The following is a 19,682-nucleotide window of genomic DNA, read 5'->3' on the forward strand; positions in this document are numbered from 1 at the left end:
TTTACGTTCCATCTCATACTTGGCGGGAAGTAAAACAATGAAAATCTGTACCTGTGTATGCCTAAGTCCAGGTGTGGGACTGTTGCTTAATCAGCTGTAATCAATATGCACAAGAATGTTTGCCAAATAAAAACGAAAAAAATATTAATGAAATTCCTCTGATATTTATCATCATAAAGACTACTACAAGAATATATATATATTCAGGTACTGATTTTCTCTATTCAGCCAACAATATTAAATAAAGTTTTATATAATCTGCGTCAAATGTTTCGATGTCAATTTATCTCTTGTCAACAATAACAACAATTATATTTGTTTTTTAACCTATTTAGATATTACGAAGAATTAGAATCAGTTTACGAAATTGCCGTGTCAAGTTTGATTAGATAAGTTATAAAGGTGGTAGTTACCTAGAATATAGAGGTTGTTACAGATTAGATCAAAGGTAAGCATCGAAAGTTTCGGGTACCTAGGTTGTTGGCGAGGATTCTAGATTATATATCGGTAAGACTGAATTATAAATTTCAATATTAGAGAAGATTATTATCGAAAGGTTGCATAAGGGATTCGAATTTACGACAACTATTAATTTAAACGAATAGGAAATTAAAGTGAATCGTGAACGGAACGGAATTACTAATTGTTTAGCGAATGATTAGATAAAAAGTGTGTCTTCTTTTTTCGAATGGATAACCAATAATGATAGAAAAAGCGATATCAGTGTTTAAAAAAAGCCGCTAAATATATAAATAAAGCTGCAACATATATTTGAATGTTCTAAAAATAAAAATTTAAGGTATAATAACTTAAAACGTACTTTTAGCTATAGAAAAAACTTTCTTAAATTATTATGGGATTAGTTCGATTTAATTAAATATTCAAATAGTGTACAAGTAGTAAGATGAAATAGTTTATAACTTTATCCAGTACCAAGCGTTTGGGAAATATTGTGTTTGATAAAGATTTGATCCCCAATCATAATATTAAGACTCATGTCAAAATGCGAAGTGCCGTTTTCATGAAAATAAAAAGTAAGTAAAATTCGTAATAATGTAAAATATACAATTAAAATTACCAACTATTTAAAATGCAATAATATATAACTTACATTCAAAATCATTTATTTTTTTAAAGTAAAAACTACTAAACTAACTATTAACATCAAAACACATACTGTTTTTGAACAAAGAAATCGTTTCCCTGATTTATCAATAATTAAAATACAGATCGCACATATTTTTCTTGACAAATATAAAAAAAAAGTTAGACAAATCTTTCATACAATATACAAACTATAGGTATATCTGTTATAGTTTTGTCAGTGTTTCTGAAAAGCGCTGAGGCCTTAATTTTTTCCGGACTACTTTGATATGGTAATGATGATTGTGCCTTGTACGGCTACAAATTCTGCAGTCAAATTGTTTGAGAATCAAATCTCGGGCCCGCCTAACACAGTTAATAGGATTTTGTAGTTGGAAAATTGTGCGTATTTCTCGGAAAGCACATAGATCTATTGATCCTACGATTGATATCTTTGCGATCGTATCCGATTGCTATCAGATAACTAAAGAGGTTATAGAGTACGCGTGTGTTTCGTAAGCATAAGCTTTAGAATTATAGCATTCCCTCAGCCATTAGCTAGTTTCCGTTAAGTATATAAAAAATGCTAGCGCACAGCACTTTTTTTTGGTAGCAGATGTTAAAAATCCTTTGTCTTTTTCTATATCTCTCGGCACGTGTATAATAAACAAACAATTAAACCAACTCAATTTCTCATTATACAAGTTGAAATGAATAGGTCTGTTTTAAGAAGCTTTGTCGCTTTTCAGTGAATCATGGCAAAAAGTGCAGAAGCAGAAATTGAGAAGATGAAGTTATTGGAGGAGAGAATTAAAGCGCCGTCTATTTGGGGCCGAGTGCCCTGCGGAGTACGCTTTGAAGACCTGCAGGAAAAACGTTACGACGATGCAGTGAGGTTGTTAAAGAATCATTATTTACCTGAGGAGGTAAATATTTTTGATATAAAGATTAAATATATTTTATTTCTAATAATTGGAGTAGTCTTGTTAATAAAATGAACTGCCTCGTTGGTCTGAAGACCAGTATCTAACTTATGAAGTCGCATATTTCAAGTTCCTCGACCAGCACCGGTAGCTAGTTAGCTAGCTAGCCAGTTAGCTAGCTGGCTGGTCCATGAAATTTGTCGCCTTCTAAATGTGGTCAGGAGAAAAAAATTACGCAGCCAAATTTGCAAATGAGCCAACCTTATGGTATGTTGTCCGCACATTGGAACTAGAAAGAAAAGGAATGGAGGTTATTCCTTCACGCTGCTACAATCCGGATCAGTGGATACATTAATCCAGACGATTGATTTATGTATGGTAAATTTTTATTCGATACATGTTGTTTTATCTCATGAAGTTTAACGTCACCACCAAGCACATGATTAATCATAAACAAAAGTTAAGCACGTGAAAAATCAGCTTGCGCTGATTTAAACCTCCAATTGTCGGTTACGGTTCACGTGGTTCTAGCCAATGGGCAATCTCGTCTCTCAAACTCGTATTGTACTATTTGAAATAAAATCCATAAAATAATGAAAAGCAATCAATGAAACGCTGCGGGAATTTTCCAAATGTTTAATTAAATAACTGTCGGAAAAAGAGCGACCGTTCGTAGCTTTATCTAAATTTATTTAATTAAAGATTTTAAAGGGGAGATGAAAAACAATCTTACTAAAGGTTTAGTAGGTTAGTCAAGCCGAAGTGGCCCAGTGTCTAGAATACGAGAATTTAAACCGTAGGAAGCTTTATGTGTCATATGAATTTCTAGCACATGTGTGTTAGACTTACCACAAACCCGCATTATTTATTCGATACATCTCTCGCACCTCCTATACTTTATACCTTGATGGTACGTTGTCAGAAAGCCTTCACGCACGTTCGAACAACATACAAAGTTTCAGCTTAATCGATTTAACGATGCGTGAACGCCTTCACCAAGAATACAAATAAAATTGTTTTTATTACTTCGCAATATATGTATAATAAGACTAATTATCCATTGCGGTTTCACTCGCGGTATACGTTTCCATACTTATGGTATACGGTACACTGAATCGAAGCGTGATGTTGTTAGATCTTAATAAATAATTTGACGAACGTAAAAATTTTAAAGCATTGTCAAATAATACCCATACAGTACAAAGTTATGTATCATATTTTGAAAGAACAATTCGTCAATACAGATTTTCAGAATAACTTCCCGCCTAATATAAAAACCCGTTGGGTGACACAAGAATAAATAGGAATTGTTTCAAGTACCAATAAATACGGACAGCGTACCATATATTACATGATTCCTCGCTTAATAAATAACTTAGATAACAGAACAAGACAAGAAATAAGTAATACGAATATTAAGTTTAAGTTAAAGATGTATTATTTAAAACAATTATAGAGTATGTTGTATGTAAACCTATAGACGGAAAGGCACTCAAGATAAACGTTCGTGGTTTTTGTAGTGCCATAACTTAATTGTTATTTGCTTGATTATATTGTTAAATAAATAAAAAAATGGTCTGTAAAACGCAAAAATATCTAAATGATTCAATTGGTTTTGATAGGTCTTGAGATTTGCGCGTTCAGAACTACCAGAATTGTAAAGTGTATTTTGATTCTTACATTTCCTCGAAGATAGATGATTCCGAGATTATACCTGTAAGATGAATACATAGATAATATGCAGTTTGCCTATTCATAGATCAGGAAAGCCATCATGACAATGATTAGTCCTAATTTCGCATTCCACGTCGACGTAACTGCCTCATTATTAGACGTCGTATTACACACATGATCGAAATGTAGAATATGCATGCAGCGACGTAAAATTAACGACATATACATATTTATGAATAGAATAATTTATGATACGTTTTTTGAATACTGAATTTCTCTAGTTTAGTTTTTAATACGAATTAAATACATTTTTGATTTTATTGTTGAGAATGTGTTAAAGTAAACAACCTGTAAACGCCCCACCACTGGGCAAAAGCCTCCTTTCCTTTTTAAGAGGAAGATTTGGAGTTCACTCCGCGCTAATATCAATGGTGGAAGAATATTTATTATGAAAAAATGTCAATAATTAATTAAAGATATTTATAAATTAAAGATTTCTTCCAGCCATCCTAGAGTGAGTAATAATGAGTTTGTACCTTTACGGATATAGTTACACTCAAAAAGATTAAGTATTGTATACATATTTACACATATATACATAATATATAATATATTCTGCTCATAACGAAAAAAGTTTAATTAGTTTAAAAGTATGAACGTCGCGTATTTAAATGAGTAGTATCTTGCGATGTTATATAGATTTGTTGTGAATTGTAATTTATTTACACGTTTAAATACATTTATAAAGAAACTCGCTTCAGAATCGGTTTGGGCTTGACAAAATCCTTAATATTACATTTCAAACACTCCAGAAATCTTTGCAATTTTTTAATAAACCTTTACAAAATCCAATATAGTTTATCAATTCGCCAAATATATTTCGTCTTTTTAATTAAATTATTTTCAGGGATATCGTTCAATGAAAAATACGTTTTCAAATTGAGGTTATTCTATTGTCAACGTTCCTTTTGTTAAATCGTCGAATAAAGGATTTCCTCGACACGGATGAATTAAAACTTAATTGACTTTTTGACATAGTAATTTATTCATTATTGCGAAGGGCAGACGATTTATTTTAGCGTGTTTCCTTTGAAACTCATTTATTATAAACCATATATGACCGTGCTAGTTCTTTACAGAATCCGCTTATATTGTCGAAAGTCAAAAATAATTGTAATAATGTTTCATTGCGTGCGGTACGTTCAGGCTAAGTTAAAAAATAATTCGTTTTATTTCGAATTGAGGTGATCGAGGCAGGCGAACAAGAGGCGGAGAAGAAGCTAATGGGCCTCCTGATAGTAAGTGGTCACCCTCGCCCATAGACATTGGCATAAGAAATGGTAACCATCGCTTCCATCGCCAATGCACCATCAACCGTGGGAACTATGTTATATCCCTTGTGCCTGTAATTACACCGGCTCACTCCTTCAAATTCCTTCAAACCGGAACACAACAACACAAAGTACTGCTGTTTTGCGGTAAAATATCTGATGAGTGGGTGTCACCTACCCAGATGAGCTTCCACAAAGCCCTACCACCAGTAATATAATGTATAAATCAAAAACATACTGTATCAAATATATATATTTATATTCTATATATGTATACGGATATAGGTACATTCAAAAAGATTAAGATATAAATGTGCTGCTCATAACGAAAAAAGATTAATTAGATTAAACGTATGAACGCACTTGTAGCATTTTATGTACGGCCATAAACATTGGCGCCGTAAGAAATAATAACTATCCTTACATCGACAATGTGCCACCAATCTTGGGAACTAAGATTTTATGTCACTTGTGTCTGTAGCTCACTTACACTTTACACCGGAACACAGGAATACTAAGAATTGCTATTTATTTAATATCTGATGCGTTTGTGGTAACAAAAGCATACCATCATAGGTAAACTTTCACTGCTAAAAATAAAGTCGGGTAATTTGTTATACATTTGCAAAAAATATATATTGTTTGATATAACAGTATATATTTTTTTGCAGTTAATTAAATTTACTATTACCGTGAGCAGTGTCGACTATAAAGTTGTAGCTAGTCAGTTATTCAGCTGCCATTGAAAGGACATGTATATATGTGTGAACGTAAACATCGAAATTTTGTTATGCTATTTGCTATTTTAATATTGATTAAGAAACCTTTTTTTCGGCTTCTGGGTAGACTGGCTTATGTGAGATATTCTACTAAAACTTCTATAATGCCTATCTTTGATAATGATTGGAGGCGTCGCAAAATCCTTTTAATGTATGCTGTCAAGTCTTCAAGACAATATTGGAACAGTCGCTGGTCACATATTCGCGCACAATGTTACATAAGTATTCGCCAAAAGTACCATCGCTTGTCTCATCCATACATCATAGGCTGATCACGACGGATGGCTTCGATGACGCTTCTCACCTGGCTTGGCGTTTGAAGTTCCCATTACCTAATAAACTAGCTAGAAGAAAACGGGGCAGTCAACTCTCCACCTCGTCACCTAATAGTAACCCAAATAGAAAGTTCTGAAGTGTTTCGTGTTGCTTTCGTGATGTCTGACCTGCTTTTCTTGCGGTTCAGCATTTATTAAATCGATGTGATCGCTTTGAAAATTCTTTGAAATACTTACAAATATTATCTATGTAGTTTTCGGATTTATGGATGGATTATGGAAATGGCCCAGTGATTAGATCAAGGAAATCTTAACCGAATATTGCCGAATATTTTCATTTATATCTTGCACGAATTTTCATGCGCTCAAAATTTTTTTTAAGTCAGTATTTCTGTTCAGTTTTATTTTTAGTAGAATGGACCCGCTAAACCTGTGGTAATTTCAATTTAAATTTCATCATGTAAAATGATTTTTATGCTGTTTCTTAAGAGGAATAAATTTTCATGGAAAATATTTACGAATAATGTCTTAGATACACATTATGGAAGTGACGTTATCCTGGGGACCTTTACATCTCTTAACTTGGCAGTAATAAAACCTTTTAAATATTATTTAAACATGTATAAAACTTAAGTTCTTCAGTACAGTTTGGATATAACGGGCACTCAGTGGTTCATATTTTCTAGACTTTGTACTTAGCAGGAGGTTTTAAGATAATTCTGTTGTTTAGTATTCAAGTACTATTACTAGACTCAATTTAAGAAAATATATGTCGTCCTTGGCGTCACATTTAGTGCGTGAACAAGTATGAAGTTACATCAACGTAGGGAAATTAAGATGCTGCGGCGTAAATACTTATCTCATCTCATTGTTTGGATAAAACGTCACAAAACTGGAAACGGGCAACTAGCACATAACAATACTGGAATAAGCAATAATTGTCAAAGAAATAGTAACATAACCAAATAATAAAAAACAAAATTTTGTTCATTTGGGTATATACAAACAATTCCGTGAAGGTGTGCGTAGACGTGAAGTTTCCTCCTTATACAATCCGATAGTATAAATTTAATGCAGATTAAGAAATGTCTCACAAGTGGAATACCGATCTAACAACCGTTCCAAAAAATCCATGAAAATAACGTATTATAGGCAACACTTACTTACTTAAACACTTACTTTTTACTGGTGGTAGGGCTTTGTGCAAGCTCGTCTGGGTAGGTACCACCCACTCATCAGATATTCTAATAATACTTGATATTGTTGTGTTCCGGTTTGAAGGGTGAGTGAGCCAGTGTAATTACAGGCACAAGGGACATAAAATCTTAGTTCCCAAGGTTGGTGGCGCATTGGATATGTAAGCGATGGTTGACATTTCTTACAATGCCAATGTCTAAGAGCGTTGGTGACCACTTACCATCAGGTGGCCCATATGCTCGTCCGCCTTCCTTTTCTATATAAAAAAAAAAAAAAAAACACCCGCGATTTGAACTTTCACCGCTTTATTCGCTAGCCACTAACCAACGAGGCAGAACTAAGCGATAATAAATAATCTTAATTTATAATGACGTCACAGTTGTTGCTTATACGTAATTAATATAAAAATTTTTTTTTAGCTAACATACAGGTCTCTGAAAATATCCGATGATAAAGAGGGGGTGGACGAGTTCGTCCACAATGTCAGGATCTGGATGAAGGATAAAATGTCAATAGCTGCTGTTAAGGAAGGCACTGACAAACTTGTTGGAGTACTCATTATGAGAATACAGGAGAAAAGTATGTTAATATTACTGTTATTAATTTTATTATTAAGCTTAATTTGGAATCAAATTAACGTGTGTGTGAAAAATGTTAAATAAAAAAGCATTTTTTACATAATACGTTTTACGCAATAAGAAATTGTCCGTGCACAATTTAGATTAGGTATAAAACTCAAATTAGATTTGGTATAACGTCGAAAGACTTCGTTCGTTCCATTAGAAATGACAGAGCGATTTATCATGCATAGAAGTTGGTTCACGCACGCTGAAAAAAGTAACAATTTTCATCACCGTAGTTTAATGCATACCATATGCGGCAGCAGCATTACCGGGATAGTTTTTTCAAAATTGTATTCGCTTAGATAATTTATATTGTTGGAATTTAATTTAGATAAAATAAGGACTCAAACTTAAAAGTATATAATAAAAAGTAAAAATTGTAAAAATAAAAGTAAATATTACAATAAAAAGTAAGTCAAATGTCTTACTCCTTTCAGATTTCCTTTTGATGTTATGAAGCATTTCAATATTTATCGCGAACGTCGCATTACCTTTACTGGAGCATATTATACATACAATCAATAAAATTTATCTCGAAAGTTGAGTAGTTGACAACAATTCAATATATTAGAAAAAGCAAAGCGATAAATTTTGTTTATAGAACGAAAAATGTCATTGAATATCAACAAATGTTTTTATAAAAACTGTTCCCAGGCCCGCAACTATTCGGAATCTATTTGCGTATCAATTGTATCGATTCGCATAGAACTCGATTCCTGTGTCGGTCGTAACATTACAGGCGGGTTCCTTGACTGCTCCGAGCCTAACTTTTTACTGCATACGAAAAAGAAATTCCGATTCAGCTTTAGGATTTTACGTTCAGTACAAGTTAAGAGAGATAGCAATCACATTAAAACTAAATATAATCATTTATTTCAGATTAAAAATTCATACAATTGTAAGTTACAATTTACTAAGATTAAGTTAGTAGATACAGATTATAAAAAAATATTTGAAGTTAAATTAAATTGAAATTAGATCTATAAAATGGTTTAAATAAAATTAAAACTAAAACCTATTTCGAATTTTACAAATTTCATTATTCAATGAAATTGACTTGATTTATTAAATTAAATTATATTATATTAAATAAAATGCGTACATCCCTAATTATATTTACTAATAAGTTCTTGGTATTGAATAATCTTTATATTACGTGTCTTGCGAAAGGGCTTTGGATTTTCTTAATGTCTTAAATAAATTGAACAACTTTAATATTTTTTGCTTCAATGAGATGAGAGAAGCATTGTAATGCGTATATCAAATAAAATCTCATTCAGAATAGTTTTTATACCCTATTAGACCAGTACAACCAACATAATATGCCAAATAATGAAACATAGATCATATACACTACAAACCGGTTCATATTTATGATAAATTTAAAAAAAATAGCATACGCTAACCGTCATAGACATGGATCGAGCAATTTGTACATAAATTGGATTCAAAGTAGTCTATAGGGTACGTCTGTATTAAAGAAAGTTGTTGTTATCGTAAATAGGGACGAGTAAAAGGTGGGCTGATACGTCATGATATTTTTTCGGTTGATGATACAAAAATTGGGTAGGCGTGAACGAATTTACATATAGCAAATAGTCGAAGTCAATATAAAGACAATGCGCTTATTAGATAACTTTCGAACATAACCATGTTCGAAATTTGAAACGCTTGATATTGACTATGGAACATGCAGGCACATCAAACAACTAAACTCAAATGAACAATACGAAGGTACACCAAATACATGGTATATACAACACGTCTGTAGAGATTAAGATCGAAAAAAAGTTAACTATGTATATCAAATAATGCTCTACAGTAAAAAAATCTAGCGTTTTTTCTTAACACTACTTTCTAGTTGCCAACCCTAAATAAGAGTATTGCTGAGTCTTGCTAGTGAATGTCTCCTAAAATCGGGCATGTTTAACGTGAATTCGTTTTAAGTTCAATGTTGCCCCTTCAGTACCTGACGTGACACAATGCCTGTGAAAAACGGCATATTAAATAAAAACGGATAAAGCTTATGCTTGTATGTTATGAGGAACGTAAAATAAAACACTTATGCATGATGTGAGTTATTACAACAATAGCTTTATAGCAATCGAATTTGCATTTAATTTAAATTACAGATAATATTCACATTGTACTTGTAAAAGTATAATTGATATTCAAAATGAATTAATATCAATTGTAATCTTTATATATAATTGACAAATATATATAAAAAAATATATATAATTTAACATAATCTACAATTCTACAGTAATTTTCTATTTTATATTTGACGAAAACATTTTGAGCGCACTAATTTTTCATTTATGTCACGTGTATTAAGTTACACGCGCTTTGGATTCATTATTTAAATTTTATTTCAACCAGTTTCAAATGAATGCAGAAGGCAATCTAAATAAATGTTCTAAATATTATAAATAAATAAAAAATTCATTTCAGACGCTTTCACACGAACGTTTAGTCGAGTCAAGATAACTTACAACGAGAAATACACAACCGTGATGAAATTCTATAAAGATTTAGAAACACCTGTTGATTTGTTTGATAAACTTGGTGTGAAACGCTTTTTCAAGATTTATATTCTAGCTTTGAAATCAAGATACCGACATAGAGGTAAGATATGAATTTTATTCTATTTGATTTTTTAAAATCATTTTTTACTATTATTAATTGACAATACAAAAAAAGATAAAAAACGGTTTGAAAAAATGACGAAGCAACAGTGGTTCATCACTTTTTTATATCATATCTAGGCGGACAGCCAAATGCGCCACCTGATGGTAAGTGGTCACCACCATTTGCCATCCACCACTTACCATTTTCACTGCCATACTCACCCTTTCAACGGGAACACAACAAAACTAAAGTATTACTGTGCGGCGAATATGTGATAAGTGGGTGGTACCACGGTAGACGGACTTACACAAAGCCGGACTACCAAGTATCACTACTGGAATGATTCTATCAAGGAGACACAGGATGTTTATTTCAGTAAATGTTCACTATAAATGCTTTATGCGAAAATCAGTGACTGCTATCTTCATGATTTTTTACCTTGAATATTATATTACTATATTTTGATTTATTATTGGCTCTTCAATGTTTGCTTTAAATTTATGAAATTTGTGTTGGATCATTATCTTCTCAAACATTTTATGGTATGATAAATATCTCGTTAGTTGTCGAGCTTAACAGAGCCCCGCTATAAAAAATATACATAATAAAAACTTTCTTAATTACTCACACATGATGTGTCACGTTATTCAATGATGACAACCAACTTAAATATTTTGTTGCGTGTATTCTTGTATCCGAGATGGCCCAGTGGTAAGAACGAGTGAATCTTAACCGATGATCGTGGGTTTAAACCCGGGCAAACACCACTGAATTTTCATGTGCTTAATTTGTGATTATAATTTATCTCGTGCTTTACGGTGAAAGAAAACATCGTGAGGAAACCAGCATGTGTCTAATTTCACTGAAATTCTGCCACATGTGTATTCCACCAATCCGCATTGGAGCAGCGTGGTAGAATAAGCTCCAAACCTTCTCCTCAAAAAAGAAGAGAGGAGGCCTTTAGCCTAGCAGTGGGACATACACAGGCTGTTACGGTACGGTATTCTTGAAATGTTGATGATATTGATTATTATGATCAATGTCATATCACTTTCTGACTTTTCACGAACGTTTTCTCCGGTGAATCTTACTCGAGAACGGTCGCTATGGTCGAAATTGGTCAGGAGGATAATATGAATCAGATTCTTTCAGGTATAGGAAAGGAGATGTTAAAGGCGGCAGTAGCTCTCAGCGCAAGCGCTAGTGTTCCAGCAGTTACGGGTATATTCACAACAAGCCGGAGTCAACAAATCGCAGATGAACTTGGTTTTGAAAAACACCGTGAGCTGTATTATGTGAGATACCTTATCAATGAACAAGTGAGTCAAGTATTTTGTAATGTATTTGGTTGGCCTCAAGTGTTATTTATTAGGAAGACAACGTTATATACTAAGAAATACATTTTTAATTTGTATATAAAAATAATGTTAAGGTACCATACCAATTACAGGCTCACTTAACATGCAAATATATAGAAAAATCTAATTGACAAAAAACAAAAAAAAATATCTTTAACTGATATAAATTAAATATTGTTTTTTTGTTTTTTGTTTTTTTATTAATTGGTTTTAATCAATAGCCTTGTGCTTACAGATAGTATTTTGGGATACCGGCGTTGGTAATTATGGGGCAGCGCTGATGTCGTATAGGATCCCCTCCGTCGAGGAGCCTCAAGAATTGAAACCTCAGGCCTCTTCACGCTTTAACATACAGCCTGCTGAGGAGGACGAAGACTGAAATCTTCTTTTATTTCTTCTCTTCGGCCTTTGGTAAATAAAGTATATTAAAAAACGTCGTATTATTTATTGTTTGGCTGTAAACGAGATATGACAATTCCAGTAATTTAGAATTTATGCCAGTAATATTTTTGAACGTTTTTTATGATCCCGTTGTAAAAGCGGACATTGTCCCATAAAATAATTACTAACCGTGTGTGAGCGGGTAATGGAAGTTACTAGTTTAAAGTAACAGCCTGTGAATGTCTCACTGCTGGGGTAAGGCCTCCTCTCCTTTTTTTCTTAAAGAAGACGGTTTAGAGCTTATTCAACAACACTGCTCCAATGCGTTGGTGGAATACACATGTGGCAGAATTTCAGTGAAATAAGACGCATATACTCACGATGTTTTCCTTTACCACCTACTAGCACGAGATGAATTATAAACTCAATTTCTTACTATTTAATTAAATTACATTGTCGCCATTATGAAAATAAAGTGGCAATAAAAAGTTATTTAATTCAAAATTCAAATTGTTTTGTAATAAATGTTAATAACACATCGATTTAATTAAGCTACGTCATAGCAGCGGTCTCGTCCCGATGTCATTATCAAAGTTTTTTGTTTCGAAACTTTTTAATGAGATCCGTTTAGATATTGAAGAAAAATAACTTATTTAATATAACTTTCAAAATAACGCGATATTATCTAAATCTCATTAAAATGACGAAACAAACTGTTTGATATCGATGTTTGACGTCCAGTTTTATCAGCAAACTTCGCTTATAGGAGATCTTGTTTAACTTAATAGTATTTATGAAATTTCCAATTTGAGGCGTGGTTTTGCTTCTGTGAGGTGTTGATTTTAATTAACTTCCTTCGGTCGACTGTGAGTATTAAACGCGTTGTTTTATAGGTAATGCAACAATAGTGTTGGTTGTTTACAATATATATAATACAGAGGTAGCTTTCAAATGTTATAGTTTTTCTTTGAGTAAAGATACATTATGTAATTTTGTGGTTTATTTATAAGTATAAGAAAGCCTTACAAATGGAATTATATGAAATGTATCAAAATTACGTATGTCTTTTTTTTCACGCACTGGATACCCTCAGAAAGGTACACAGCTCCCATGGGGAGGGGGGAACTGGGTTATGTGGGATTCTTACCCACTAAAGCCACTGCGATGGCCGTCCTCGGCACGGATTGGAGAGGCTGCGGGATCGTGTTTACTTTGATTTGAATAATTTAGACGAAATCAAATTTCGTAAACGCTTCGACTATCGCATATGCTTAGGAATGTAATGTAGCATAAAATTTTATAAGTTTGTAATTTTATTGTATGTCCCGATTGTATTCTGTTTGTGTACCTATATAAATATATATAGAAATGAATTTTAAAAATGTTGTGGAAATAATGAATTGCAAAATGATTACCAAAATATGTTTTCTGGTTTTAATGTAGGGAATTTAAGCATATACATAATTTCGTTATTCGTCTAAGGCAAATTGTGTATGAATTTATATATAAATTAAAATTCATTTTCACTTTACAATCTGGACATAGTTTAAGTTTGATTACTGTATTTGAATATCTGGGTCGGAATTGAATTCCACTACCATATACATATAAGTAAAAAAAAATAGTAGCCGACAAATAAATTGTATTACAAAAACTTATATAACGCTATAAATAATTTCTGTCTTCGCGTTGTCTTATTAACTTTAGAAGAGCAAAACTTTGTTTATTCAACTAATTATTTCAAAGGAATAATGAACTTCAAACAAAGGGTTCAAATGAAAAGACAAATTACATTTTACAAAGTAAATACTATCCAGTTCGATGCAATAGCGTCAATCAAATTGCTCTTTCACAGTTTGAAAGGGACAAAGGATGGTACAATAAGTGAGTGTGAAAAGGACAGGTGGGAAGTTTAATCAAAAACAATCCATTCCAATGATATTAATTACCTAGCCGACGCGGTTTGGTTTTCGCCATGGATGTATGTTATATGGATGTGATTTATTTAATACAAGATTTAAACGCAAATTTATTGTTATGGTCTATTAACTAGTTGAAACTCGTTGAGGTAGTGGTGAGCATGTTCGGCTGCAGATCTCAGGTCTGGTTAAAAAATATATAGCCTTCTTTAGTAAGCCAATTTACTTTTTCAAATTACAGTGGTATTATATGAGATTGAGCAGTCAAACAAATTATCAGCTCTATCAAATGGTATAAGTTTTTATTAACTCGACTATAGATTTGAACTCTGGAATCTGCTATTTTATAAGCTATGCACTATTCCGTTTACGCAGTGTACGCGGGCACCTGGGGGAGGGAACCGGGCGATGATAGATTTTTCTCCAAAACCACAGTATTGTGTCTAGGATCTGCAGTATTGTGTCAATATAAAACATCCGTGGCCCCTACCGCTTGTAGCTCATCTCGCCCTCCATGCACTACATACGGCAGCACGAGCCCATTCTAGCTAACGTCCTCTTCCGGATCGTCTGAAATAGGACTAATTTAAGCAAACATATAATATTGAATTAAAAAATACAGATATCAATCGCTAGTTTTCATATACCAGCGTTTGGCCTTCAGTAGTGATCGAAACGTTTTATTTTTATAATACTTGGTACCGATATAATAATGGGAATATTCATTATAATTTTGTTATAAATATAATATAGTCAATAATTTCTCCAGTAATTAATTATTTCGTGACATAAATGATTATCCCGTTTATGCAAATTTCGTTTGCTAGTTTCGTTCATTATAATATTCGATGAAGTGACACAGAAGAAAGGAATTGTTTGAACGAGAACTTAGATAAAAATAATTAGATGAATTATTCAAAACTGTATTCTACATGAGAATAGTCCATAATAATGTACGCAGTTTTTTTTAAATATACGCGTTTGTAATTAATCTGTTGCTTGGAGGTGAAGGAAAACATCGTGAGGAAACTTGCATGTGGTAGCTGAAATTATGACTGGTATATCCATCAACCGCGTTCGTGCAGCGTGGTAGGAAAAGCTTTAAACCCAAGCTGACATTTACTGCCTGTTACTTTACCGTACATGTGCTTCTCTTATATAATCACTAAACTCTCCCGCTAATGTCTCCCCAAACATGGGACCTAAGATGTTAGCCTCTACAGGCTATTACAGGCTCAGTTATCTAACAAACTGGAATACATTATTGGTACTACCTACCTAGCTTGAATCTTCAATCTTTGGTTAAGATTCACATATGCTACTTCCATCACTTCTTATAGTACCAGTTTAAAAATTTAAGCCCTAAGAATAAATGATTTGGCTGATTTTAAGGTCTACCGGATACTAAGGATTATAGGTAGGTATAGAATAGGTAGGCGGACGAGCATATGGGCCACCTGGTGGGAAGTGGTCGCCAACGCCCATAGACATTGGCATTGTAAGAAATACTAACCATCGCTTAGATCGCCAATGCATAACCAACCTTGTTAACTAAGATGGTATGTCCCTTGTGCCTGTAATTACACTGGCTCACTTACCCGTCAAACCGGAACAAAACAATATCAAAAACTGCGTCACTCAGCGACCTTTTGCTTTTAATGATGGATTGTTTGCGTTTCCGCGCCATTAATAACTATTAACAGTAAATGTGCTTACGTCACGGGTATACTTAATCATTTAATAATAAGGAACTCTAGAAAGAATATACAAAAACAAGACCTTAGTGGACAATGTAATTTGTGTACTGTCCAATTAGAGAAACACTAATACACTAACACTGTAGGACATATGCACTACAATGCTAACTAATATTATTAATGCGAAAGTTTGTTTATTTATATCACGTTTTAATTGATTAATGAATGATAATAATTAATTAATTTTAGTTAAACTACACAATTGACATTTATTAATCTTATAGAAAGAATAAATAATATTATAAAAACCATTCGGCAATTTATGATAATGTTTATGTATTATAAATTGACTTATAAATTGTTTTTTTTTTTGTTAAAAAAAATCTTGATGTATTTAAATTCTCTCAATTATATCGCCATTGACTTAATGAAATTACTCTAATTTAAATATCAAAGAGAATATGAGTGTACCTCGTGTTTCTTTAACAACGTTTCGCAAGGTATAAAATTATTTTAATATATATATATATATATATTAAAATAATGGCTATGGACTACATGGACTTGGATGTATGGTAGGGTTTTGTATGTATGTGTTCAACTGTCAGAATTAATTAATAATAATAATAATAATTTATTGTGCAAAACATAGCCTTACAAATAAAAGTACAATTTTATATTACAAAGTAAAAAAAAAACTGATTATAATATTAATCTAGGTACATATCTTTGTGCTAGACTAATTAGTGATAAGTCCTAATAAGTGATAATAATTCTCGTTATTTAATTGTCAAAATATTACTTGTCACTCATCTATACTAATATTATAAAGAGGTAAAGTTTGTGAGGTTGTAGGGGGTAATCTCTGGATCCACTTAAACGATTTTGAAAATTCTTTTACCAATAGAAAGCCACATTATTTGTGGGTGTCATAGGCTATATATTAACTCGATAAATTAAAAGAATTTTTCGTGGTAGTCGGATTTGCAAAGTAATTTGGAGAAAAAACTGTCGAACGAAAACGTTTCTTACGAACACTGCCTTAACGATGTGAGATACATGATTAAGTTCTAAATAAAAGTTGTAGAGCTTAATAATGCATACAAAAAAGTCGACGACAGCATATATGTAACTTTTATATTTAAGTCACAAAAAGTAGTTTTTTATATTAAAAAAAATTATTTAAATGGTTAGGTCATGTTTATTGGTCATATTGTCAACACTTATGAATTCTTATCAAAATAAGTAAACTTAAAAATAAGTAAACTTACCGCCCAACGAAGTGGGCACGGGTCAGCTAGTTTTAAATAAACACATTCAAATAATATTACAATTTTTAAAATGATTGATATTCAACAAGTAATATCGAAGCAGCGTGATGGAATAAACTTTAATTTTATTAGTAGCACGATTAAATCTTTAAAAAAAACAAATGAAACTAAAGGAATTTTATTAAAAATATCAACAAATACAGTGGTCTTAAGTGATATTATTAGAGTTTTCAAATTAAAAATGTTTAAAATTTAAAATTATTATATTTGAAAATGAATAATATTAATCTTGAAGTTGTTAACTCATTTAATTTTTTCGGGTACAAGGTTTATTAGTACAACAAAGCATTGTTACAGTCAATTTGAATAAACTCTTTTAATTTCGATTTAACGGAATTTTGAATGCACACATGTCTCCATTTTCATTCCGTTGATAGCTTCACCGGCTCCATAGCAGACGATAGTGGACGGATTAAAAAAACAAGTCATGTGAAAACGCTATTTCGAAACAATCTTTTTATTTTCTACAGTACCACATTGTACGAGGCAAACATGGCATGACATTTGAACGAAAACGTGAGAGAAATCCTCATAACGCTTGTATGGAAATAATTCAAAATACGTCATTTACTATAAATAACTAGATATGGTTTAAGAATTTATTTATCAAAAAAAAAAAAAGAATACAATTCACTTCAAATATTTGACAAAACAAGATGCAGTGTTACGTATCGTTTGTGTTATAGCAATGGATAGCAATCGATATTATTTTCTTTAGCTAATTTACACATTAAAATTTTGTAAGAAAAATACAATAATCAAATAAAAATATAGAAAAATAGTCGTTGATAATATAAATTAAACTCTTAAAACAATTTTATAACAAATGCAAATACTTTAGGGTCTAGAAAATTGTTTTAAGATATACTGAACTAGATACTATATATATCTATATTGAAATTTAATATCTTAGCTAACTCATAAATGGCGCACAGTTTTATTTCAATGTCTAATTAAAGAAATAATTTTGCTTGAGTATAAGGCGCTGCGTCCCTCATCTTTATCGCATTGACCTGTTTAAAGTGTCAATCTTATGAAGTACTAATATAAATCATATATTTTATTTATTTATAATCTGTATTATACAAAAAGTCAATATCATGAAAGCACAGAATATAAAATAACTTAAAAGAGTGATATGCCGGCTTATTTCTATCGCGATTACTTCCAAGTAAGCTTTGTGACAGAAAGACAATTTTATCACACACTTCATTACATAGAAGTCGTAGGGTCCAATGAAAACTTATATAGTAATCAATGTTCCTCAAATGTTATGGATGTATAGTAATAATAGCATGAAAGAAAATATTTCAACAAATTATTCGAAAAAAATAAATAAACAAATAAAGCGGAGTCAATCACAAATTTTTATTTTATACAAATAAAATAAATTACCGCGGACCTTCTCTATAAGATATGAAAAAAAAATCCGTCCAAGTGCACTGAAAAAAACATAAACTGTACGTTGTATATATAATAATCTTTGTTCTAATTCACAAATAGAATTGTGCCTGGCATGCATGCATAGTCTGATCTTAATAAAACAATGCAAAACACAATGGTGCGCCAGCTTTCATTGTTAACAGCATGTTTACTTGCTCAATTGACGTTTGCTTTACTTACTCGCGGGAGTTCTATATTTATCTTGGGTATGTTCTAGTTTGTGGATTTATTGCTGCTAAGTGAATATTTAATTTGTACTATAATTAAATGTCACAATTAACACCTTAAGCTCGAGAGAGATAGATTAAAAAAAAAATTGTAGTCTTATTCAAATTAAGAACATCGATAGTTGCCGAACGTCGTTGACTTGAATTTTCTTGCGCTAATTCAGAAAAGTCTCTTGGATATGATATTTTAAAAGAAGTTTTGCTCTCTTAACCTACGCTAAATATTACTAATTTTTTTATTGATTGTAACAAATCAGTCAATTTGTTACTTTATTTAGTTCATATATATTTGGTATATATAATATAAAACATTAAGATAAGCTTATGAGAAAAGCAGTTCAATTACTTTATCTATTTATCTATAAATGTATATTGAGGAAAAGGTTTTGAGCTTAAACCGCCATACCCCAGTGAGGGCTTAAAAAAACATGTAACGGAAATTCCTCTGACATACAAGTTTCCTTACGATGCTATAAATACCGAGCAGGAGCTGATTAATACACTAAATAAAGAAAATTATTAAGTGTATTAGATATTCTACCGCAAAACAGCAATACTTGATATTGTTGTGTTCCGGTTTGAAGGGTGAGTGAGCCAGTGTAATAACAGGCACAAGGGACATAAAATCTTAGTTCCCAAGGTTGGTGGCGCATTGGCTATAAGCGATGGTTGACATTTCTTACAATGCCAATGTCTAAAGGCGTTTGGTGACCACTTACCATCAGGTGGCCCATATGCTCGTCCACCTTCCTATTCTATAAAATAAAAAAAAAAAAAAAATCGGAATAGATTCGAACCCACGGTCACAAA

The 19,682-nt window shown here is 32.0% G+C and overlaps 1 protein-coding gene across 1 annotated transcript; it reads left to right on the top strand.

Annotated features, from left to right (window-relative positions):
• Window positions 1–402: 402 nt before the first annotated feature.
• Window positions 403–12,253, top strand: LOC126777577 (uncharacterized). The gene is made up of 6 exons (XM_050500643.1): window positions 403–448; window positions 1,833–2,009; window positions 7,682–7,841; window positions 10,340–10,513; window positions 11,669–11,835; window positions 12,110–12,253. Exons 2-6 carry the CDS (start codon window positions 1,839–1,841, stop codon window positions 12,251–12,253), a joined length of 816 nt encoding a protein of 271 aa, XP_050356600.1. The 5' UTR covers window positions 403–448; window positions 1,833–1,838.
• Window positions 12,254–19,682: the final 7,429 nt, after the last annotated feature.

The sequence above is a fragment of the Nymphalis io genome, chromosome 23 (assembly GCF_905147045.1).
Source record: "Nymphalis io chromosome 23, ilAglIoxx1.1, whole genome shotgun sequence".
Classification (NCBI taxonomy): domain Eukaryota; kingdom Metazoa; phylum Arthropoda; class Insecta; order Lepidoptera; family Nymphalidae; genus Nymphalis; species Nymphalis io.